The 25,907-nt window shown below is 47.5% G+C and overlaps 1 protein-coding gene across 1 annotated transcript in view; it reads left to right on the top strand.

Moving 5' to 3' along the window:
* The window catches only part of PLXNB1 (plexin B1), a 152,642-nt gene that overhangs the window by 73,132 nt on the left and 53,603 nt on the right, over positions 1-25,907 (top strand). Inside the window, exons 5-13 of the mRNA XM_083722203.1 lie at positions 7,237-7,419; positions 10,819-10,947; positions 15,312-15,412; positions 18,775-18,907; positions 19,772-19,928; positions 20,830-20,938; positions 21,026-21,134; positions 23,169-24,032; positions 24,984-25,109. Coding sequence (XP_083578329.1) covers positions 7,237-7,419; positions 10,819-10,947; positions 15,312-15,412; positions 18,775-18,907; positions 19,772-19,928; positions 20,830-20,938; positions 21,026-21,134; positions 23,169-24,032; positions 24,984-25,109 — 1,911 coding nt within the window. The remainder of the gene's footprint in view (positions 1-7,236; positions 7,420-10,818; positions 10,948-15,311; positions 15,413-18,774; positions 18,908-19,771; positions 19,929-20,829; positions 20,939-21,025; positions 21,135-23,168; positions 24,033-24,983; positions 25,110-25,907) is intronic.

Below are 25,907 nucleotides of genomic sequence, written 5' to 3'. Positions count from 1 at the left end.
CAACTCCCACCCAGAAACCAATGTCCCCACTGTGGAAGGACGTGTGGATCCAGAATTGGCCTCCACAGTCACTTACAGACTCATTGATAAAAAGAAGAAGAGGAGGAGGAGGAGGAGAAGCGCTTTATATGTGCTTTTAACACTGTGATACCAGATGGCGCTGTGGAGTCCCGTCTTTCGCCAACATGATTTCCTGTTACGAAGTTCAACAACGTGTTTTCCTGAAATGCCTTTTTGATGTGTCTAGATCCAGCCTATAGCATTTTCATGATCTGAGTGCTACAAAATAGAGAGCCGTTGCCATCAGGGCAGTGCTGTGGGAAGTCAGGAGCCCCTATTCAGCAGAATGAGAATCAGCCGGCCTGCCACCACCAAAACACTGCAGGGTACGGTCACTCCATTTTGAAGTACAGTGGTACCTCGGGTTACATACACTTCAGGTTACATACGCTTCAGGTTACAGACTCCGCTAACCCAGAAATAGTGCTTCAGGTTAAGAACTTTGCTTCAGGATGAGAACAGAAATCGTGCTCCAGCGGCGTGGCAGCAGCAGGAGGCCCCACTAGCTAAAGTGGTGCTTCAGGTTAAGAACAGTTTCAGGTTAAGTACGGACCTCTGGAACAAATTAAGTACTTAACCCGAGGTACCACTGTAAGTGGGCAGGGGCGCCGACTTATAAAAAATATTGGGGGGGCCCATACCGGGGTCCTGCCCCGGGAAGTTTTCTAAATTTTAGATGAAAATTAGTGAGTTTTAAAGTTTTTTAAAAGTATTTTAGAGTCATATGATCAACATTAGAATCCCGAAAACTCGACTCTCTATAACTCCACACTCCGGGAAACTCGACAAGCCTGAAACACTTTTTGGCTTTGAAAAAAGAAACAAAACATAAACACGCACGGTATTTTCGTAAAAAGCTAATTTAATTTACAGTAACAATTATGCTTATAGACTATTACAGAGCAGTGAATATATAGCTCTGAAAAGACTGAAATGATATTTAAATAAATCCTAAACTATCATTAAAAGAATAAAACATAAAATTTTGCTGTCGCACAGTAATAGCACTTTGATTAATAAGTGAAATAGCTAATTTAAGCTTACTTTGAATAAGGCTGAGGGTTCATTAAATAAAAATAATATCTCAAAGTTAATGCTTTAATACAGTTAATAAAGTTAATACAGTATGCCTAATACTGTATGTAAATACTGTAATACTGTATGTAAATAACGGGCTTTAATTGGGTCTTACACCCTAAAAATATTTAAGTATTTGAAAATAACTAATACAGTACTATAGTAATATAGAAATACAGTACTAAACTAGTACTAATATTTCAAAACTGAAAATTTAACATTCTGTATGTATTTAATTCTCTATTTTATAAAGATTTTTAATATCTGACAGTGAGTTTGGAGTAGCCCAATGCAAAAATCCTGAGGATCCATATGGATCCATGCTTTGTAACCACGTTTTTGCACCACTGTGACCCTAGGCAACAGTGGGTGCGTGATTTTTTTGGTGCAAGATGTAGCCATGGACATGCTATGTGATCTGATGGTGAATTTGGGGTGACCCAATGCAAAAATCCTGAGGATCCATGTGGATCCGTGCTTTGTAACCACGTTTTTGCACCATTGTGGCCCCAGGCCACACAGTGGGTGCGTGATTTTTTTGGTGCAGGCTGTAGCCATGGACATGCTATGTTATCTGATGGTGAATTTGGGGTGACCCAGTGCAAAGATCCTGTGGATCCATGCTTTGTAACCACGTTTTTGCACCATTGCAGCCCCAGGCAACAGTGGGTGCGTGATTTTTTTGGTACAGACTGTAGCCATGGACATGTAATGTGATCTGATGGTGAATTTGGGGTGACCCAATGCAAAAATCCTGAGGATCCATGTGGATCCGTGCTTTGTCACCACGTTTTAAATGGGGAGGGAAGGAAAAACACAGAAGGGACAAGAAGCACAAGAGGGGTGTGCGGAGAAGCAGCTGGCTAAGAATGCAGGGGAGGAGTTTAACGGGGTGGGGGGGGGGAGGAAAGGAAGGCAAAAGTCCCCCCCCCCAAGCCAGCCCTCTCTCTCTCTCTCCCACCTGCATGCACGGAGAGGAGGAGGTGGTGGGCTGGAGCCTGCACGCAGTGTGACTAGGAAAGAATTAGAAGGAAGGACTCGATCCTTTCCTTAACCCTCTGCTTGCCAGGAGGGCAGGGGATTCCCTGCTCTTTGTTGAGTTTGAGCAAACGCAGCAACAGAAGCGGGTGGGCAGTAAGACCCTGAGGCAGAATGCAGGAAAGCAGCAGCTTCTGCCTTCCCTCCGCCCGCCCGCCCGATCTTATTTTTGCCTGATTTTTGCCTATTTTTGCCCCTGCGCTCCGGCGAGTCAGCTCCAGGGACCACACATTCGCTCAATAACACGCACAGACATTTCCCCTTACTTTTTAGGAGAAAAAATCTGCGTGTTATAGAGCGAAGTTTACGGTAATAATTTTCTTACATTATTGGGGGGGCTGAGCCCCCCCAAACGAATTTTTGAGGGGGCTCGGGCCCCCTCAGGCCCCATGGAGTCGGCGCCTATGTAAGTGGGGACATAGGAACGTGCTTTATATGGACTCAGATCATTGGTCCATCTCGCTCAGAGGCTGTCAAGGGTTTTGGCAAGGAATCTCCCCCAGCCCTACCAGGGATTGAACCTGTGACCTTCTGTATCCAAAGCAGATGCTCTTCCACTGAGCTAGGGCCCTTGCAGGCCAAGTAATGCACGTTATGCCCATAAGACAATAAAAGTCTAAAAGGAGCCCCCACGGCCAGTTCCTGAGGCAACAAGGATGTGTTCCTTCTCCACCATCACCCTTACTAACGTTTCCATGACTTTCAGTGCCCTCAGAAGAATCACATAAAACAGGTACCTTTTGAAGAACATGGAATGTTCCTGAAAGTCCCGATTTGTCCTATGCAACCTGTTGGCTGGGATCTTCTTCAGCTTTTTAATTTTACTCGTTTTCCTGGCCCCACAGACAAATTCAAAGCCGGTTTGTAGTAGCAACACAGTTGGTCCCATTGAAAGCATATTCAGACCTCCAAGTTGCCTACGTGAACTGTCATTTCCCAGTTCCTTCCTCTCAAACTGGAAAAAAAAGAGACAAACCAGCAGATAATCCAAACACCCCTTTTTCGTAGCTTTCCCTTCTGTGTGACCCTTGGACCTTCCTTAGCAGAAGCACAAACTCCTCATTTTTTTTTTGCAAACAGCTTAAATGTGCAACATGCCTGACTGGGAGGAGGGGTGATGGGTGAATGCCATTATAAATGGAATTTAATATCAAAATAAATAGCCGAACAAGGAGGGGAAGAAGGCCTCTGGGAATGGAGGGCAAACCATGAATCTCCAGAGTTTTCTGGCTCTGCGTTCGGTGGCTTCAGCTGCATAGTTTAGAACACAAAAGTGGCATGTGTGGAACACAGACCTTGTTTAATGGCGTGTTTATCCTGTGGCGTGTGAACGTCAACCTTGGCCATTCAGCCCTGGGAAGGGGCTTACCATTAAAAAGCTCGTATTGGGCTGTGCATGTTTTGTTGTGCCAGTTCCCAAATCACTCCGTTCAGCTTACAAAATGAAATGCCTGTCGGTTTCCCCCATATATACACACATACCTCTCCGGAGGCAGTTTGAGCTTGGCTGGTTTCTCACAGTTCTGCTTGCATTCTTCCGAGGCATATAATGCTAATTCTGTGCTCGCTTTGCAAGCGAGCCTCTCCTCCCGCACAGGTTAGCTCTGGAAACCAGCTCCCCAGCGAATTCCGCAAGCTCGCTTTTGAGTCTATTTTTGACATGCGGGGAGGGCCAGGAAATCCAGACACTAGACAGAAAGTTCAGCTCTGTCCCTTCCACTGGAAATCGTTTGGCTTGGCTCACTGTGGAGGGTTGTGGTGTGAGGTTCTGCAAACAGGAGAGAGAGAGAGAGAGAGAGAGAGAGAGAGAGAGAGAGTAATTTGGGCGACAGGGAATCCTTAATGATGCCTGTACGATACTTTCTTTTTTTAAAAAAAGCATGCATAGCTTTAAAAATCTTTCTGGAACCTGGAAACGGCTGCCATTGCTTGTCCTCACTTCTCCCACAGTGGTGGGGGCACCTGGGGCAGCACCCCTTGGATTCTGCTGCCTATGGAAGCTTCCTCAGTCTGCCTCATGGATGGGTCGGCCCGGCCCTGGATATGTGTTTCGGGGGTGGAGAAAAGTTTAACCCTGACCTCCCTGCAGTGCTTTCTGCCGAAATGTTGTCTCTGCAGCTGTTATTTGCCCCTCCCCCCCAATTCTCTGTGTTTGCAGCAAACAGCACCTCCAGGAGGGAGAGCTTAAAAGGAATAATTTGCATGGCAATTTCCCCAAGCACTAAGTGAAGTGAAACACACACATCAAAAGTCACACCTGCCTGAATGTTGCAATCCAGTTCTCCAACCAGTGTTTGCATAAAAATGCATACTTTAATGAAGTGTGCATAAAAATGAAGATTGGTTTAAGGTTTTTTTAATTATCGTATTAAGGAAAAAATTGGCTTGCCAAAATGTGTTATGCTGCATATAAAATTGTGTTCTTTAGGAGAAATTTGCACCCAAACGCTGATGAAGTTTCGTGAGGATTCTTTTTAGAAAACTTGGTTTTTTAGTGGGGGGCGGCAAATTGCTGTAAAATGTGGAGGAGTGAATTTAGGATTGGAAAGAGAAGTCGATTGAGAGGGTCCAAATTGACAGATGTGCTCGTTCTTAATCTGGAGGTCCACAGCTTGAAAACTGGTCTCTCTTATGTGCAAATGGTTGGCAATGTCCGGTTCTAAAGGTGGCTGAATTGGAGAAGAGCAGAGCAACGGTTGGGTTGGAAGGAGCTGCAAAACACTTTCCTGGATAGTATTGTTAGCATTAAAGGGTATATCAGTACAGTGTAAAGTTCTTGGGGGGGGGGACTGCAGCTCAGTGACTCGTAGTTTTGCAAGCAGAAGGTTGCAGGTTCAATTCCTGGCATCTCCCCCCCACCACCCTTTTTAAAAGATTTTCTTAGCAAGTGATGTGATAGATCTCTGCCTGAGATCCCCAGAGAACTGCCGCCAGTCATAATTGACAATGCTCAGCTAGTTGCCAAAGAGCCCCATCTGGTCTTAGGAAGCTTCCTATTAACCTTAGTGCTTGAAGCCCAGAGGTAGAATATCTGTCAGAGCAGGACATAATGTTGGGCACAAACTGTACTTCTGACATCATGTTGTTGGGTTCCTTGTGGTACAAGCTGGCTTCTCGTCAGAAGAATTAACTTCTGCCAGGTTGCAGGAGGAAACCTAATGCAGCAGCAACAAACTGAGTCCCCTTGTTGCCTGGCGACCGAGGAACAAAAACCTGAACTGGAAAGATCACTCTTTCTTTTTCTTTGCAATACAGTCATACCTCGGGTTGAAGTAGCTTCGGGTTGAGCGTAGTAACGGAGCGCATTACTTCCGGGTTTCGCCACATGCGCAGACGCTCAAAATGACGTCATGCGCGGAAGCGGTGAATCGTGACCTGCAGATGCGGGTTGCGTTCGCTTCAGGATGCGAATGGGGCTCCGGAATGGATCCTGTTCGCATCCAGAGGTACCACTGTATCTGCTTCAGTCTATTGATGTTGAAGAAGAAGAAGAGGAGGAGGAGGAGTTTGGACTTGATATCCAGCTTCATCACTGCGCATGCGCATGCGAGACCGCCGAAACCCGGAAGTAACCCGTTCCAGTACTTCCGAGTTTTGTCGGTCCGTAACCCAAAAAAAACGCAACTTGAAGCGTCTGTAACCCGAGGTATGACTCTACTCACCTGGGCTGAATCTGAAAGGACAAATCTACACCTGAGTTACTGTGCACCAGGAATTGTACTAGGCTGCTTTTGTTATTGCTTTTGTTAAACCATTGGGATTCTACTGCTTGCAAATCTAGTGCAAATCTCTCTCTCTCTCTCTCTCTCTCTCTCTCTCTCTCTCCAATTTTCTGTTTTACAATTTAAAATACTCATTTTGCATCCTTAAAATATCAATGACTTCCCTTCTTCTCTTTCCATGGTTCATTTTACATATCATAAATCTCTGCATATTTTACAAAAACTATGCCATTTCATCCTTCAAAACTTGTTCACAGTGTTTAATTTATCTTAATGCTGCCAGCGTTTTCAGCAGTACACAATTATTTCCCATACATATTAAATCAACGTTTTCCAATCTTCTCTAAACGTAGGTTCTTCTTATTCTCTTATTCTATATGTTAAGTCTGCAAGTTGTGTATAAGGTAAAGGTAAAGGGACACCTAGGGACGCGGGTGGCGCTGTGGGTAAAACCTCAGTGCCTAAGACTTGCCGATCGTATGGTTGGCGGTTCGAATCCCTGCGGCGGGGTGAGCTCCCGTCGTTCGGTCCCAGTTCCTGCCCACCTAGCAGTTCGAAAGCACCCCTAAGTGCAAGTAGATAAATAGGTACCGCTTTATAGTGGGAAGGTAAATGGCGTTTCCGTGCGCTGCGCTGGTGCTGGCTCGCCAGAGCAGCTTCGTCATGCTAGCCACGTGACCCGGAAGTGTCTTTGGACAGCGCTGGCTCCCGGCCTCTTAAGCGAGATGAGCACGCAACCCCAGAGTTGGTCACGACTGGCCCATACGGGCAGGGGTACCTTTACCTTTACCTTAAAAGGACCCCTGACCATTAGGTCCAGTCGTGGCCGACTCCGGGGTTGCGGCGCTCATCTCGCTTTACTGGCCGAGGGAGCTGGCGTACAGCTCCCTGTGGCCAGCATGACTAAGCCGCTTCTGGCGAACCAGAGCAGCGCACGGAAACGCCATTTACCTTTCCGATGAAGTAGTACCTATTTATCTACTTGCACTTTGACATGCTTTCGAACTGCTAGGTTGGCAGGAGCAGGGACCGAGCAACAGGAGCTCACCCCATCACGGGGATTCGAACCACCGACCTTCTGATCGTCAAGTCCTAGGCTCTGTGGTTTAACCCACAGCCCCACCTGCGTCCCTTGCAAGTTGTGCATATTCTAGTGCAAATCTTCAGTTGATCTACCAGTAGATCCCAGCAGACCCTCTGCTGTTCCCAAGTTCTGCTGTTCCAACACTTTACGTATTTGTGGTTTATATCAGATTATTGCAACCAACTTCCCAAATGTTGGCTGGCTTGGAATAGCTTTATTCTCATCTTCTTCTTTCTCTCCCTCTTCCCAAAAAAGGATACTTTGGATGCCTACCCTTGTGGATCAGACCACACCCCCAGTCCAATGGCCAGCCGTGTGCCGCTTGAAGCAGAGCCCATCTTGGAAAAGCCGGACGCCCGTCTGACCGCCGTGGCCGTCAGCATTGAAGATGGGCACACTGTCATCTTCCTGGGAGACAGCAAAGGCTGCCTGCACAAGGTAGGAGCGAGCTGGGCCTGGCCTGGGAAGGAGGGGTGGCGCCTCATGGGGCCGTCACTAATGCTGGGTGTCCCATTATTATTAAGCGCAGTTGTGTGGTGTGCTTGAAACAAGCAAGGCAAGGTTTACATCGCATATCTTGTCTCAACAAAGATTGATCCGCAGATCAGGAAAAGTGTTTATTAAGTAATGTGTGCATGCCGGTACAGGCAGGGCTATGAATGCTCAGATGCTCTGCAGATTGGATCGGGGCGGAGGGGAGATGAATTTTGCAACCTCTGCAAATTGTGGAAAGCGCACCAGTATGTGGGAATATTATTTGGTTCTTTTATATAGTTGATTGGATGGGTCCTAGCAGGAGGGATGCAGACTCAGGTTTTATATAGGGATGCAAGTGTTGCTGTGGTCTAAACCACTGAGCCTCTTGGGCTTGCTGATTCGGAAGGTCGGCTGTTTGAAACCCCGCGACGGAGTGAGCTTCCATTGCTCTGTCCCAGCTCCTGCCAACCTAGCAGTTTGAAAGCACACCAGTGCAAGTAGATAAATAGGTACCACTGTGGCAGGAAGGTAATCCCCATATTAACAGATTTCAGTCCTTAATTTGAAGGCTTTGGTGTCCTCTTTTTTGTGGGGTGGGACACCTAGCCCTGCCTTTTTCTTTAGCCTTTAGGTGTTTATTGTTGTTTCCCAAAGTTTTTAATTTAAGCTGCTTTGAGTTGTAAGAAAAGCAACTGAGAAATAAAGCAAACCATCACCGTCACTCCTGACCTCTGGCTGCCTGGGGCTGATGCGTGTCCTGGCTTGCCCTTCTCTTAAACCAGGGGTCAGCAAACTTTTTCAGCAGGGGGCCGGTCCACTGTCCCTCAGACCTTGTGGGGGACCGGACTATATTTGGGGGGGGGGACAGTGTCCCTCAGGTTATCTCGCTGGGTGGGATGGGAATGACCAAATTCCTATGCCTCACAAATAACCCAGAGATGCATTTTAAATAAAATAAAAGCACACGTTCTACTCATGTAAAAACACCAGGCACACCCCACAAATAACCAGAGATTCATTTGAAATAAAAGGACACTTTCTACTCATGTAAAAACACACTGATTCCCTGACTGTCCGTGGGCCGGATTTAGAAGGCGATTGGGCCAGATCCGGCCCCCGGGCCTTAGTTTGCCTACCCATGTCTTAAATCAACACTCTACCAGTCTCTTCCCCTTTTCCCACTTAGCCTGACCTATCAACCCAATGGGCATTTGGGAGCTGTCCTTCAAAAAAGGCAATGTTCGGTGCTCACAACGTTTCCATGCCAACTGTTGGGCCTCAGTGCCACCTAGTGGCCTTCTTCCAGAGTCAGCGCAGGTGGCAGCTGTCCCCACAATGTGCCCCAGCTCATTGCTGCCTTTTGCACTTTTGCTGGGTGGTGGCTCCTTGTCTTGGTTTTGTGGCAGTTGCCACAACCAGGAGCTGCTAACTTTCCAGGCAATGTTCCTTTAAAAAAAAAAAAAAATATTTATTACTTTTCCAATATTTTAAACACTACAAAAACAAACAAAACAAAACAACAACAAAATTAATACAGTACAATACAATACAAAAACACTACATAACACTAACACATTAAACTGACAAAACAAAACAAAGACAGTTTAAAACACATCAAACAATTTCAATATCTTATCTTTCATTCACTTGTTTCAACGACCTCCTCACGCCTCCCTTTTTGTATTCCACTTCTGTTAATTGTTTCAGTAATTCCTTTCCATCTTCCTCTGTTTTCTGTCCTATAATTATCTTAACATATTCTAACCTTATTTTTTCCTTTAATACACTAATAATCTATTTGTACTTAATTCCTTATAACATTTCTACTAAAGCCATATAACGTCATTCCAACATTTTTCTAACATTCATTAATTTTACAGTATTTCTGTAAATGAGGATGTGAGGGTGATATGGCTGCGACATCTGTCACCCCATTGATCGCCAGGGTTGATTCGGCTGATCTGGCTGGCTAAGCAGGTGTCCCCTTCCTCCCTCACTGCTCCATGTGCGTCCCTCCCGAAGCTGCGCGCTCGGTGGAAGAGGACGACCATCCCAGATAGAAGGAGTGTACCGTTCTTCGGCCAAGGGTATACGATAGCTGCGCTCCCCGGCTAGAACCTCCAAACAAGCTCAGGCAATGTTCCTTCCAGTGTGTGACTGAGCGAGATAACCTTAGGGACACTGTCCCCTCTTACTTCCCAACCAACCAGCAACTTCCCTGGGTTTTTCAGTTTGCATTGCCATCATATTTTGGAGACAGTTGCCCAACTCCATTGTGGAACACTCAGCCTTATTCATTTAATGCAGGGCTTCCCATAATTGGGCATCTAGCTGTTTTTGGACTACACTGGTTCTGCTATCTAGGGGTGATTGAAGTTGTAGCCCAAAGGCAGCTGGAGACCCAAGTTTGGGAAACCCTGATTTAATGCGAACGCCAGCAAGGCAATCTCTTCCCTTTTCCCTTCTCTCCTCTGATGCAATGGCCTGATACTTTAGAAGCACCCCTGTTTTCATTCCCTTTCTTTGCAAGCTGTGCACTCTCGTCTTCTGCTTGAATATGCTTTTAGAGCATTGTTGTTGTTTAGTCGTTTAGTCATGTCCGACTCTTCGTGAACCCCTGGACCAGAGCACGCCAGGCACTTCTGTCTTCCACTGCCTCCTGCAGTTTGGTCAAACTCATGCTGGTAGCTTCGAGAACACTATCCAACCATCTCGTCCTCTGTCGTCCCCTTCTCCTTGTGCCCTCCATCTTTCCCAACATCACTCTTTTCCAGGGAGTGTCTCTTCCTAATGCTTTAGAGCATTAGGAGGAGGCAAACAGTGGTCATTTCCCTCCATGCAAGATGTCAAGCTTTCTCTCTCCCTCATCCCAATACTTCATGGAGAAAATACTGTGCTTTGGGAACTTGTGGTCTTTGCTTAGAAGTAAAAATGGCGTTTGGTCCTTGGTTTGGCTTGCAATGCAGAAAGGCCTTAAGAGACAGCAAAGGCACTCAGTTTGCCTGGTTTATTCTGGACACATTAAATGAAGGTTTCTGCTCACTGAGCGCGATGAATAGATTTACCTATTACCTCAGGTTACAGACGCTTCAGGTTACAGACTCCGCTAGCCCAGAAAAAGTGCTTCAGGTTAAGAACTTTGCTTCAGGATGAGAACAGAAATCGTGCTCCGGCGGCAGCGGGAGGCCCCATTAGCTAAAGTGGTTCTTCAGGTTAAGAACAGACCTCCAGAATGAATTAAGTTCTTAACCAGAGGTACCACTGTACTACTGAAAGAGTCTTAGGCTGGCAACAATGGCGTTCTGCTCTCCCTCCCCTTGAATTTGATACCTTTCCCCATTTTCATTTGCCGCCTTGCAGGTGTACTTGGGACCAATGGGAGACGCCAACCTGTACGCTTCTCTAGTGATCCAGCCGAACAGTGCCGTGAGTGGAGACCTCCTCTTCGACCTGCCCAAGAAGCACCTGTATGTCATGACTCAGTCTATGGTGAGAGCAAGTGAAAGTCCCTGCTGTGTATGGCTGCTGTCGGCCATTTTGGACAAGGCACAGAACACCTGGGGGTGGGATTTTGTTTGTCGATTTTCTCTTCCTGAGCCAAGAGGCGGACACATATACTTTTAAAATCCTCTAATTTTTCTGATGCTGAGAATGCCCTGCGGGAAAGGCGCTGCTGTAATAATAATAATAATAATAATAATAATAATAAATTATTTGTATCCCACCCATCTGGCTGGGTTTCCCCAGCCACTCTGGGCGGCATCCAACAATGATTAATAATACATTAAAATGTCACACATTAAAACCTTCCCTGAACAGGGCTGCCTTCAGATGTCTTCTAAATGTCAGGTAGTTGTTTATCTCTTTGACATCTGATGGGAGGGCGTTCAACAGGGTGGGCGCCACTACCGAGAAGGCCCTCTGCCTGGTTCCCTGTAGCTTTGCTTCTCACAATGAGGGAACAGCAGGCCCTCGGCGCTGGACCTTGGCACTGGACCTCAGCATCTGGGCAGAACAATGGGGGTGGAGACTGGTTAGTCTGCTTGCCTCCTTCCACTCTGCCTGCCCTACAGCTGTGGGGGAGACTGCATGCAATCTGTTTTTTCTGCGCGGTGTCTTCGCACAGCTCCATTTTTGCGCAGGCTGCACAATGTTACACAGGAGGAGCACAAGGCGCAATGTTCCGCTGGTGTTAAAGGCACGGGGGGGGGGGGTATTCAGTCGCCGCGTTCCTCCTGTGTAACATTGCGCTGCCCACACACAAAGGCCCGCATGGCAAAAACGGACTGCCTACAGCCTCCCTCCCAGCTGTAGGGCGGGCAGAGTGGGAGGAGGCAAGCAGAATACGGAGACCATGTGGGAAAGGCGAAAAGTGCTAAAAGAAATTTTTTAAAAAGCTCCACTGCTTCCCCCCACCCAAAAAAGCGCAACTCTGCCCCCCCCCCCAAAGCTCAGCGATTGCCGGTGAGGGAACAGCTCATAGGTAGCCTATTAGATGCCCGCGGCTGTTGGCCTCTATGCAATCCCCCCCCCCCAAAAAAATTCAACAAGTCAGTGCAATTTCCCCCCATTTTCAATGTACCTCGGGTTGAATGTGCTTTGGGTTGAGCGTGTTTGAGTTGCGCTCCACGGCAAGTGCGTTACTTCCGGGTTTCGCCGCTTGCGCATGCGCAGACGTTCAAAATGATGGCATGCGCGGAAGTGGCAAAACGCGACCCGCGCATGCACAGACATGCCGTTGTGGCTTATGTTGCGTTCAGGATGCGAACTGGGCTCCAGAATGGATCCCGTTCGCATCTCGAGGTACCACTATATTATTCCTCCAACAAATGTATTCTTTCACCTGGAAACCTGATAATATAAACAAACAAACAAACAAATCAGTCAATCAATCAATCTCCAAACGGATTCCTTGAGAGGCTGGGTAAAAAATCGGATGGTCAAAAAAAGCATCCTGCCAAAATAATACAATCATGTAGAACAACCCTGGAATTGCTGAGATCCTCATGATACGGTAGTGGTTCTTGTTGGGCTTTCAAGCACGTTGATGGATTTCTCCCCCTTCGTCCCGCAGAGAATAATTGGGGAGAGCCTTCTGACACTCTTAGAATGTTGTGACCTCCTTTGAACTCGCAGCGCAGAGGAGGATGAAAATCCATATCTATTTATAGATAACAAAAGCTCCGGCAGTCATGCTAATATCCCAGAGGGATCATGAACATCTAAAGGCCCTTGAGTAATGGAAGAGAAAGGCCTTCATTCATTCATTAACAGTTGTAAGATGGTTATGAGGCTTGAGAAGGGGACCTGGTTCCTAAGCGTGCTATCATTTAATTTATTTTACCTTGTTTGAGCCCTACCCTATTGTACCCTGAGGGTGCAAGGTCAGTAGCAATACTTAAGCCCAATCAGGCCCATAAGATGGGTGTGTTTTTATTTATTATTTTATTATTTATAAATTAATTGGATTTATATATACCGTCCTTCATCATACAATCTCAGGGTGACTCACAGAGCGGGGTGTAGGCCAGCCTTTCCCAACCTGCTGAGCATAGATGTCAACTTACAGATTTGAAAATAAGGGACCAGCAGCCTCGGAAATAAGGGATCAGCAGCCAAAATAAGGGATTTTGCTATTGTAAAGAGTTACATACATTGGTTGGTAGGATTGACAGATGCTGTCAATCCGGCATGAGGCGGTTCTGGCGGCACCCTTCTGCGTCCCTCCCCATCCCCTCCTCTTCCTCCTCCCTCAGGCTGCCTCCTCAGCCACCGCTACCGCCTCTGGGCTCGCAGGCGGCGTGGGCGAGAGTCTCTCTCCCTCCCCCCCCCGTCTCGGGCAGGGAAGGGCCGATGGAACTCCTTGCGCCAGGACGACGGCGCTAGCGTGTGCACTCTCTCACAGCAGAGGACCCCAATCCGCTGCTTCCCTCCCGAGCCGGGTGAGCATGAAACCCGGGAAATTTAAGGGACATCATCAATAAGGGACAGCAGCGGGACATGGCGCTGGGATAAGGGAGTTTCCCGCCAGCTATGCTGCTATGCTGCTGAGTGCTCTCCAGATGTTTTGGACTACAAATCCCATCAGTACCAGGTTGGAGGAGGCCGGCGTAAGCAGCGACATTCCAAACGTTGCATCCTGCAGCGCAGGGATAGGCGACGTGGTGCCCTCAGGGTGTTGTCCGACTATGACTCCCATCAGCCCCAGCCAGCGTGGGATGATAGGAGTTGTAGTCCGGCAACACCTAGAAGGCACCTCATTTGCGAGCAGGTGAGCGCCACCAAATCAAAGCATCTCAGTTCCTTTCCTTCGTGTGCGTTTAACTCAACCGCATCTTTCCAATCGTAAAAGTGGTTTGGACAAATAAGAAGGGCTTCCTGACAAAAAGCAGACAGCGCAGCAGGGAGAAGAAAAACCCAGCAGATGGGAAGTGTCCGTTAAGACAAAGAGGCTGGGCTGGCTGCTCTGCAACCCAGGCTATCTTAAGCATCTCCCCCAGCCGGGTGTCATTTATCACTGTCTTATTCTTTATGCGCCTTCCACCAGGTTCCCGCTCACGTGACCGTGCCCTGTCCAAGTCGATTGGGAATTTCAAACCTTGAGAGGCTCCCTTGGCCGTTCCAAGCCAGAGCTGCCCGCTCCCCTCCATCTCCAACCCCAGAGGCAGCATAATCATCCCTTCCGGGCTTGTCGTCTATTAACTCCTTTGGTAATTTTGCCATCAGAGGCAGGCAGCCTTGGAGGGGCGTATGTTCCATATAATTAAAACCAGAAATGCAGTAAATGAAATTTCAGGTTATTTATTACCAATGAAACCTGAAATGCTGCTTCTGAGTTATTTTTAAAGCATCCAGTTCCAGAAATAGAAGCGTTGGCTACTTTTCCTTACCGCAGCAAAAAAAAAATGTTTTGCAAAATGAAAGGGAAACAAAAAGTATTGTTCCAACATTGCTAAGAATGGTATGGGGGTTTTTTTCTTTAATGGGATAAAGAAAAATAATGGGGTATCGTAATAATGACAAAATTAGCATACGGCATAAGATGGGAACAACCACCAGGTACGTTCTTCAAATGTTGGGCTTTATTGGTTAAGTTTCAGAACAATTTAAGTACCAAGACGCAATACGGCCCTATAGCATTTTTGCTTTTCTGTCATTCTAAAACATGGCGCACAGGAACCTTTCTAATATATTGTACTGGACAATGTTTTTAATGTAAGATGGCGACAAGCAGAATTGCAATGTTTGGGGAGTGAAAAATAATTTTTAAAAACGGCTTCCCTGGAACACATGACAATTTATGGAAGGCTGCTTCTATTTAATGCTGTTAGCGCTAGAATAATGTTCTGATTTTTTTCCCTTCAAAGAGTGTGGCTCTCTTCCTTGGTTCTTCATGTACTTTCTTGTATCTCAGTTTTATCTGGGAAAACAATGAGATGGAAACACTGAATGGCTAAAAAGGTGTTGTGTTTCTTAACAAGGCAGTGGTCTGGTGGTGGTGGTGGGGTTTAGTGGTTGTGTATGAACTTCCAATCCAAAGCCTTGTTGTATTTAGACAAGGAAGGGGGGGCTGCCTCCCCTCCCCTTTGGGGGGGTTTCCCCTTTTTTAAAAAAAATAGGGAAATCTGTATGCCAGTTTAAGAGCTCATGTACTTGCCCCCTCCATCCACAAATCTGGGAGGGTTTGGGAAGCCTCCCTGACTCAGTCCCAACCTGTTGTCTTCTCTGCTATGGGAGTACCAGCAGTGGGGAGGATGGACAGCCCCAGAGATTTACACAGCTGCAACAAAGAGGCAGACTTCCCGATCTGCAGATGCCAGTTGACAGGCTGCTCTGTGGCTCTGCCTTTTCAGGTGACCAAGATCCCCATATTTGAGTGTTCCCAGTACCCCGACTGCGAGTCGTGCTTGGCTCTGAGGGACCCTTATTGTGGCTGGTGTGTCCTCCAAGGAAGGTAAGACCTGGTTTTAGAACGCAGTGGACGCTTGCAGGCAGGATGCTTCCTGCGGCAGCAAAAGGGCTGGTGCGGTGGCAGAGGGGGAGGGCAATGGCTGATTTAGCTATTATTATTATTATTACTACTACTACTACTACTACTACTACCACCCATTTTCCTTAATAGGACTCAAGGCAGTTTACGGATAAAAATAAGAACTGCTGAAAACATGGGGTGGGGTGTCATTATAAAACAAACATGGATAGAATTAAAACTATAGACATATATAATCCCAGGGTTGTGGGTTCAAGCCGCACATCGGGTTAAGATCCCTGCATTGCAGGGGCGTGGGCAAGATGACCCTTGTGGAACCCTCCAAATCTACAATTCTATGATAAAATTGATGAAAACCTTGCAAGTAATTGCAATAAAAACAGTATGGCACCAGCCCTTTCATTAGAAGCAGTCTGTTCCTGGAAGATTGTTTCCCCCTGCAAATCATGTGTTCTCCACTCTTTCTACCGCTTTGCCTTTAAATTGTCCCAGTACTGTAATGTATATGAACGCAATCCGTTCTGGAAGTCCATTTGATTTCAGAAAACGTTCAAAAACCAAGGCACGGCTTCCGATTGGCTGCAGGAGCTTCTTGCACTCGATTGGAAACCGCGTTGGATGTTCAGCTTCCAAAAAACATTCACAAACCGGAACACTCACTTCCGGGTTTGCGGCCAAAACATTTTGTTCGGGAGCTAAAATATTTGAGTCACAAGGCGTTCCAGAACCAAGGTACGAATGTGTACACACACAAACACACGTATGTGTGTATGTTAACAGAGCTCTTTCACGTATGCAGTAATTTTGTTAGGAAATGCATTTTATTAAGAGTTTTCAACATACAGTACAATACAATACAATACAATACAATACAATACAATACAATACAATACAATACAATACAATACAATACAAGCCAACATATTTTTTTTTAAAATGTAACATTAACAAATGTCTGGCCCAAGACAGGAGAGCACACGTGATTCCTATTCTGTTCTAGCCTCTGCCTCATTGAAACACAGTGCTATACTCAGGCCTTGCTGATGGGTTTCACACAGGCCTCTAGTTCAGCCTTTCTCAAGCTGTGGGTCCCCAGATGTTGTTGAACTACAACTCCCATCACCCCTAGCTAGCAAGGCAGAGCTCAGGGATGATGGGAGTTGTAGTCCAACAACATCTGGAAACCCACAGATTGAGAACCAGTGCTCTAGCTGGTCCTCATGAGAACAGGATACTGGACTAGATGGGCCTTTGACCTGACCCAACTGGGCTCTCTTACGTTCTCAATTCGAAACTGATCACTCCATCAAGAGTTGCTCGCAGTCACTAAAAGAGGACTGCAACTTGCACAAATTCCAGGGAGAGACAAGCTTGTTTGGGGAGTTAAAAGTTTCCTTCTTTGCTTCAAACTGGCTAAACCTGCCTCCGAAACCCTAGTTTTTTATGCTTGGGGCGAAGGAGAGAGGAGTTGTTTCGGCTGGCCACAGGGGTTAAAAAGGAGGCAGGGAACACAATGACTTCTTCTGCAGGGAAGGAAGGAAATTATTTCCTGTCCCCTGGAGGAGGATCACAGCAGAAGCAGCCACCCTGGGGAGTGCAGGCCGGGGGCTCGGATTTCTGCCAGCTGGTGGCTGAGGCTGGGCCAACTGGCCAGGGGGCAGAGGGGGCACTGGAGGAGCAGAGATTGACACTTGGGATTGAACGAGATTTATTATTTAATTTTTTTAAACACATGCTAGTTGGGTGGATTATACCTTTCCGAGCCACAGGGCTGCATTTTGCCCGCTAACTTGGACAGAAAATTGCAAGAATGTCCACGCAAAGTGTGCAGTCACCCTCACAGAGCAGTCATAGGTCTGCAGTTTATGGCGAAGGAACAACAAATGAATTATGTTGGGAGCTGTCTGCAAACGCCTTAGGCCAGGGATGGGGAACCTGTGGCCCTCAAGATGCTGTTGGCCTACAGTTCCCATCAGCCCTGGCCACTGGACATGCTTGCTGGGGCTGATGGGAGTTGGAGTCCAACACCATCTGGAGAGCCACAGAGACTCCATCTAGGCTGTACTCAGAGGAGATTGGGGGGCTACCGGCCAGTTAGGGAGGGAGATAACTCTTCTGCATGACTTGTTTTGGAACAGAAGAGCTTAGTGGGAGTGGTGACAGTTGCAAGGTTTTACAATTGTAATGGACCATCCTCGCAAGGCACACACACAGTGTACCACAATTGAGGCCACCATCCATTTTGCCAGCAGTGCTTGTGGAATGACTCAGTGCCACAACATATCAGGGCATTGCCAGAAGCACAGTTAAAGCAAGCAAACAGCAAACCATGACATCACACCATGGTTTGTTATCAGGAACCAGACCATAGCTTTTTTTGTTTTTAAAGAAGAGTTTAATTGAACAAAATGAAAATGAAAAGGCCTGTTGTATAATTAAAGGTAAAGGTAAAGGGACCCCTGGCCATTAGGTCCAGTTGTGACCGACTCTGGGGTTGTGGTGTTCATCTCGCTTTATTGGCTGAGGGAGCCGGCGTACAGCTTCCAGGTCATGTGGCCAGCATGACTAAGCCGCTTCTGGCGAACCAGAGCAGCACACGGAAACGCCGTTTACCTTCCTGCCGGAGCGGTACCTATTTATCTACTTGCACTTTGATGTGCTTTCAAACTGCTATTATTATATAATTGTATAATTATATAATTGTATAATTATAAAACGTAACAAGTACATTTCCATATACAGTCGTACCTTGGTTCCCGAACGTAATCCATTCCAGAAGTCCATTCGACTTCCAAAACGTTCAAAAACCAAAGCGCAGCTTCCGATTGGCTGCAGGAACTTCCTACACTCAAGCGGAAACCGCGTCGGACATTCGGCTTCTGAAAAATGTTCGGAAACTGGAACACACACACTCAGCGTTCGGGAGCCAAAATGTACGAGTACGAAGGTGTTCGAGAACCAAGATACGACTGTATACTTATCTAACGTTTAAGTAATCTTATCCAAAAATAATAATAAAGGAACCATAGCTAGACTGCTAGACTGGGCTCGGACGTTCAAGCAAGCTACGCCTAGGCCAGGCAAACCATGGCTTAGCATTATGCGGACGTCATTTGGATCATGCTCAGCAAATTCATAACAGCTGTGTGCTTTCTGGGCAGGGGGAACCTTGCCTGACATTCTGGAAGCATCCACTTTTGTGCCAGATAATCTTCTCTGTCTGTTTGCTTATGGACAAGCGCTTGACTGAAGAGGAAAAAAGGTCTTCTCGCTTTTAGGGCAGTCTAAGGTCTCCATTCTGTTTTCCTGTATACGTATCTCTGCAGGTGCAGCCGTCGCTCTGAGTGCTCCAGGTTTAAAGTGAGTGAGCAGTGGCTGTGGGGCTTTGAGTCCACCCAGCAATGTCTCTCCGTCCAGTCTCTGAGCCCAGCCAACATTAGCAGAGAAGAACAGAAAAACGTGAGCTATTAGGATGAGTAAAATGTCTCTCTCTGCTCTAGCCCCGCCGTGCCCCCATTTTTGAAGGCTGTGAAGTCATTTGTCAAGGGGGTTGGGAAGTTGTTTGTGCTTTTCACTGCCGCCACGTGTGCAGTAGCTGTTTAATAAATATTTTGAATAAACATTCACAAACTTTTTATTCATAATAATCAGCTAAATAGTTTGAGGATCTATACAACTGTGTAGCATGCAGAAAACAGCATTTTTAGAGAAATCAAGCCTGGAACTGAGGGAAGTCGGGGGGTGGGGGGGTTCTGTGGGGGGAGGGAGGAAAAATGGGGGAAAATAAGGATGATATGTTTCTGGATAATATGTTTTGTTTTAATTTTGAATAAAAAAGTTATTTTAAAAAAATAGTCTGGGAGCCTATGTGGCTGATGCACCGTAGCATCTCGTGTACAAGAGCATGTTCATCACATTCATTTATGAGGTCCCCCAGGCAAGCGCAGAATCTGGTGTCTGGGAGAACAATGCATTCCTTTTATTTTGTATTAAACAAAGTATGTCGTCCTCACAGTTCCCGGAGACGCGCCTTGGAAAGAAAGCCTTTGGTGTTTGCGTGATACTTTAAGTTTGCATATTTTGAGGAGGATTTAAAAATAAAATAAAAATCTGCAGATAAAAAGAGTTAGTAGAAAGATGTTGCGAGCTCTTGAGAACCAGTACTTAATGTGTTCTACTCACCTACCTTTTCATGACCCTGTTCTTTCCATCACGCACCCCCCCCCATTCTCCTCCAGTTTCAGAAGGTGAGATAATGCTAATTAGAGGAGAATCTTCCTTAAGACGGCAAGGTATTGATCTGTCGGTTCTCTTGTTTGGCAGGTATTCCTCACTCTTTCGGATTTGCCAGCCCTGCGGGACGGAGAGTCCTACACGTGTTTCTTTGAAGAGTATGAGAGCCCAGCAGTGCCAATGGGGTCAGGCATCATGTGTCTTTCACCAGATCCCAGCCATGCGCCAGTTTTGAAAGCAGGGACAGGTGAGTGCCAGGATAGATAGATAGATATAAAAGCCACAGTGTGTGCATGGTGTGGGTGTTTCATGAAGGCAAGTGGGCCATTTCTCAGGGTCTGAAGCTGCCTGGAGTTGTTTATTGAATTTATATTCCTCCCCAAGGAGTCCAGGGTAACACACAGATGCACCGTTTAAAGCAAAGGCATAGCGGACATTCTAAAACAGATTAGAACATTGACACAACAGATTAAAACATTTGATTAAGCACGGCATTTTTATAGGGGGAGTCCTTTGTGAAGCGATCCGAACCTTGGTGCTCTTATCAGTTTGTTGCTTTTTCAAATGTCTTTTCCCATCTGGCCACTTGTTGCTTCGCTAGTCTTTTCCCACTTTCTTTTCCCTTCATCCACGCCGGGAGAGAGACTGCTTTTCTCTTCCCAGCCGTCTCTCCCTCTCCGTTGACCCCAGTCGCTGCTCCCTTGCCAAGATCCCATGTGATCCCTGCCAAAAAATCTCATGAGCCTTGACCTCCCCCCCACACTCCTCCTCCTCCTCCTTCTTCTCTGCCAATGCACTATTTTGCGACTGGAGTGCCTGCCCTAGCTTGAGTCGGGAATAAACACCCCCTGTGTCAGATGATGCTGAGAGACATTTGTTCCTGCAATCTGATCAATCTCGCATCCTTATTTTAGTAAGACGTGCAGGTTTTTTTCTTACGTAAAAAGAAGATCTGAAGAAAACTACAAAATTTATTCTTCAAGTGGTGGATTTGCAGAATGTGGCTTCCCTGCTTTTAAAAATATCTGTTATCAACTAGAATCTTCGACTGTTCCATTAGACACACATTTCTCTCTCTTTTCCCATTATCTGAATAGGATGCTGCCGAACTGTGTTTTGATGGATCCCTTTTTTCTTTCCATTTCCAGACCACGTAACCATCCAGCTGATGGTGCGCTTCAACGACGTCTTCATTACCTCAACGCCTTTCTCCTTCTACGACTGCAGGGCAGTGGCTCTTCTGAGGAAATCGGCACCGTGAGTCCCGCCTGTTTCCACATTATCGCAGCAGGCATCAGATTTGATGGGGCCTACTCAACCTTGTTCTTGTGTTGTCGTTTTCAGGTGCCAGGGATGTGTGAGCAGCCACTGGGGATGCAATTGGTGCGTCCACCAGCACCTCTGTACGCATAAAGATGCCTGTGAAAAAGGAACCGTTATCTACAATGAGAGGGTGTGTGTCTTTCGTAGCTCTCGTCTGCTGATTGGTCTGCTGCTAGTTCCTGTCAGATGACGTCCCGGTAGCCAGAGGGCAGCCATTTTGAAGCCCTAGTATTCAGGGCACCAAGAGAGTGGGACTCTAGAACTTTCCGTGCTCTAGAAAATGTCCTGGGCAATTTGCGGTGCTTCTGGATGTTGCTGGACTACGACTTCCATTGTCCCTGGACATTGACCGTGGTGACTGGGGCTGATGGGAGTTTAAGATCAGCGGCATCCGGAGGACCAGAGGTTCCTCACATGTGCTCTAGAGAGTATGTGGGAGGTTCCAACAGAAGGTGCTCATCTAGGATGAAAATAGCTGCCCCAGGTCCAGGAAAATGAGTAACCCAAGTTCCCTTTGCTCAAGGGAACAATTTATTCCCTGTAGACAAGGGGCAGGAAACCTGCCCTGTATAGGGAAGCTTCTTCTTCTTCTACTACTTTATTTTTTATTTTGACAAAGTAATAATAAAAATAAATAGAAATAAAAATGTGAACCCCCAACCCCTGAGACAATTCCATTGTAACTATCCAACCTCCCAAAATTGCGATGGTTTGACCCCTTTCCATTTTAACAGTACAAATTCTCCAAACAGCTTCCATATCTCCTCAAAATCATTTCTCCTGCATATTCCCCGTCTTACCTTAATGGCACATGATAGTCTTTAATAACTATATCCCACACCTCTATATACCATTCTTTCATTTTATATTCACCTTGCCCCTTCCACTTCCTAGATATAATAACTCGTGCAGCTGTCAATAAATTTCTGAGCAAGTCCTTCATAGAATACAGTGATACCTTAGGTTAAGTACTTAATTCTTTCCGGAGGTCCATTCTTAACCTGAAACTGTTCTTAACCTGAAGCACCACTTTAGCTAATGGGGCCTCCTGCTGCCGCCGCACTGCCAGAGCACGATTTCTGTTCTCATCCTGAATTAAAGTTCTTAACCTGAAGCACTATTTCTGGGTTAGCGGAGTCTGTAACCTGAAGCATATGTAACCTGAAGCGTATGTAACCCGAGGTACCACTGTATAGGAAAGCTTCTAATGTTTTATGGTGTTTTTTATATTTTGCTGGAAGCCGCCCGAGTGGCTGGGACAACCCAGTCACATGGGTGGCTAATAATAATAATAACCCCTAACCATTAGGCATGATGGCTGGGGCTGATGGTGGTTCAGCAACACTTGAGGAGCCACAAGTTCCTTGTGCCAACTACATATCCTTCGCCTTAGCTCCCGTTTTGAATTCCTCTGAAAGCAGGGCAATCTGCCAGAGATCGGGCTTTGGGAGGAAAACGTGAGTGTCTGCAGCAGGGGAAGCAGCTCTTTGTGAAAATTCAGCCTGCTGAATTAGCTGTTGGTAGCAGACCTGCTCTGAATTTAATCAGATGTGTTCTGACCCACGGAAGCTTAAGCCACAATATATTTGTTAAATCTGCAGTGTGCCTCATAGAGAGGTAGACTTGGGAGGGACCACGAGGGTCATCTAGTTGAAGCCCCCTGCAGGGCAGGAATCTTTTGCCCAACATGGGACTTGAACCCACAACCCTGGAGTTAAGAGTCTCATGTTCTACCGACTGAGCTACAGGAGACTGTCCTTCTGGAAGCTCTTGCGCGGTGGAGAAACAAGAGAAGCTTTGCAGCATAGGGATAACAAATAGACAGATACACAGTGGGGGAAAGACTGGGCTGTAGTGCGGTGGTGGAGCATGTGCTTTCGTATACAGAAGCCCCTAGGTTCAATTTTCAGCAGTTCTAGAGACACTCTGGGGAGCCTCTGCCAGCCAGTGTAGGTAGAACAGTGGTCTGACTCACCACGAGGCCTTCACTCAGACCAGGAAACTTGTGAGGCCTGTTGAGGAAAAGTTGGAAGGGATACCTGCTTGGCGAGGAGCCACTTTGTTCTCTTCCCACCCACAAGAGTCCAAAAACGGTTTCCTCCTATTGTGGTCTTCCTCTGGCCCTGACTGGCTGTCTCTTCTCTCCCCCTTTCCATCCCTCCAGGCTCTAATACCAGCCTTCACCCCATGGCCTTCTGCGGCCACCCCGGACGCAGCAGCATCCCCCTCGTCTCCTCCGACCACGGCCACCGAACCTGCCGTGGTCCCAGCCACGCCTGCAGCCACCTCCACTCCTAGTCCCACCACCATACCTTCTGTCCCCCTCACCACCCCGCCGGCAACTCCTGCCACGACCCCTCTGCCGCCAGAAACCCCCAGCCCCACGCATGCGCCAGCCCCGACCACAGACAGCCTCACTTCGCTGGGGACGGACGCTCCGACGCTGCCTCCAACCGACGTGCCTGCCACGGCCAGCCCTACCTCTGAGGCTGTCTCCAGCGCCCAGCCGGAGACCGAGGGCCCTGTGACACACTCTACCTCTGAGCCGGTCCTTGGCCCCGAAGACTGGTCCACGTCCCCTCCTGCCACTGTGGCTGACGGCACCCTGTGGCCTCATGTGGAGGCCCAGACGCCTTCTCCCGATGCCGAAAACTCAACATCAGTTCCATCGGCTGCCCCTGAGGCCCTCACCTCTCCCGTTCCAACTTCCCTCGCCCCCAACCAGACAGGAAGCGCCCCCAACTCTTCGGCTGACTTGCGTCCGGAAGATCTGGAGACGGAGCTCGCGACTTCTGAGGCGCCGCCTGCTACGGGCTTTCCCGACTGGCCTCCGGGGGACAGTTCTGAACTTGAGGACAGTGCGGAATGGGTGGATTCTCTGCCGCCCGAGAACGACACGTCCTCCTTCTCCGCCTCCATCCTCCTCTCGGGCGACGGGGACTCCTCAGAGAGCGACGTCTCTGATATCCCCAGAATCCTCAACCCGGGCCTGGACTACCAGTACGACGCGCCGGGGTTTCTCGACTTGGTGAGTCCCAAGAACCTCAGGCATGAGGACTAGGAACTTGAGAACTGGAACTTTACGAGGCAGGGAGCAACCTTTTGTTGTTGTTGAGGGGTGTGTTCCCCTGGGGGGGGGGGTCATCTGCCATGGGCCCCATGCGCAATGGTGGGCAGGCATGGTTGGAGGCAAAACCAAAGGTGCGTGAAATTAGGCCAAGGGCTGCACATGGTCTTAGGGCCACAGGTTGCCTTAAGGTATGCTGTGTTCAAACTATTTTTATTGCAGCCTTCGCCAGCCTATGGCCCTCCCCTGTTGGCTGATGGGAGCACTTGGAGGACCCCATGTTGGTGCGGGATTATTTAAGGCCCGACAGACACAACTGCAGTACACATCTGCAGTCTTCCAAGGAAACATACCGTATTTTTCGCTCCATAAGACGCACCTGGCCATAAGACGCACCTAGTTTTTAGAGGGGGAAGGCAAGGAAAAAAGTATTCTATAAAGGGAGCACTGAGCAGAGCCTGTATGCAACCCAGGCTCTGCTTGGAACTTCCTTTCACGAGCCGTGTGGAGCGTGTGTGCGGCACTTGCAGGCTTTTCCCTGAGGAGGGAGAAGGGCAGCCCGTATCTGCATTCGCTCCATAAGACGCACACACATTTCCCCTTACATTTTAGGAGGGAAAAAGTGTGTCTTATAGAGCGAAAAATACAGCATTTTAATGGTTCTCTAATCCACGGCCTTTCCAGCATGGTTGAAAGAGTCAGCCTCCTGTTTCATAGAGTCATGGAACTGTAGAATTGGAAGGGACCCAGTGGGTCATCTCATTGAAACCCCTTCAATTTTCCAACGGTGCCGTAACATTTCTGACCCGCTGTCTTTCTTTTTCGGGCCGGGTTTTTTTTGGAGCAGCAGCAACAAAGCTGTGCGGGCAAATCTCTTCCTTAGTACTTTCTGCCTCGCTTGTGTGCTTTCAGAATGAGGAGCTGAGCCAGGGACCGGAAGCCTGTCCCTGTGTGCGGGGCATTCAGGGGTCCTCGCTGATGCCCGTCAACGTGCAGAGAAAGATCACACTGATAGGGAGCAACTTCCACCTCTACCAGGTAAGCCTAGAGACTGAGCTCAGGCACGAGGGGGAGAGGCGGTGCTAAACCCTGCTTATGAAGATGCTTAGCGAAAGCTTTCAAAGGGAAGGATTGCTGTTTCGTTGCTTTTCTTATAACTATTGTGCTTTATTCTTGTGTTTTTAATCTTGTGAAGCCCTGTGATCTTTTGATGAAGGGTGGTATATAAATCCAGTAAACATTATTATTATTATTATTATTATTATTATTATTATGCCACCCTCTACACACAGGTATAATAATAATAGGTAAAGGTAAAGGGACCCCTGACCATTAGGTCCAGTCGTGGCCGACTCTTGGGTTGCGGCGTTCATCTTGCTTTATTGGCTGAGGGAGCCGGCGTACAGCTTCCGAGTCATGTGGCCAGCATGACTAAGCCGCTTCTGGCGAACCAGAGCAGCGCACGGAAACGCCATTTACCTTCCCGCTGGAGCGGTACCTATTTATCTACTTGCACTTTGATGTGCTTTCGAACTGCTAGGTGGGCAGGAGCAGGGACCGAGCAACAGGAGCTCACCCCGTTGCGGGGATTTGAACCGCCGACCTTCTGATCAGGAAGTCCTAGGCTCAGTGGTTTAACCCACAGCGCCACCCACGTCCCATAACAATAATAATATATTATTAATGTTAATAATAGGAAACACCATATCAGAACTGGCCAAGAGAAAGGCGACATCCGGGATAAGAATAGGAAGCTGTTTTTCACCAAGTCGGACTGTTGGCCCAACTCACTCAATATTGCCAACACTGACTGGCAGCAGCTCTCTAGGGTTTCCG

The sequence above is a fragment of the Podarcis gaigeae genome, assembly GCF_964106915.1.
Source record: "Podarcis gaigeae genome assembly, chromosome: 2".
In the NCBI taxonomy this organism is placed as follows: domain Eukaryota; kingdom Metazoa; phylum Chordata; class Lepidosauria; order Squamata; family Lacertidae; genus Podarcis; species Podarcis gaigeae.
The sequence above is the reverse complement of the archived record's forward strand: the minus strand, read 5'-3'. Positions and strand labels throughout refer to the sequence as shown.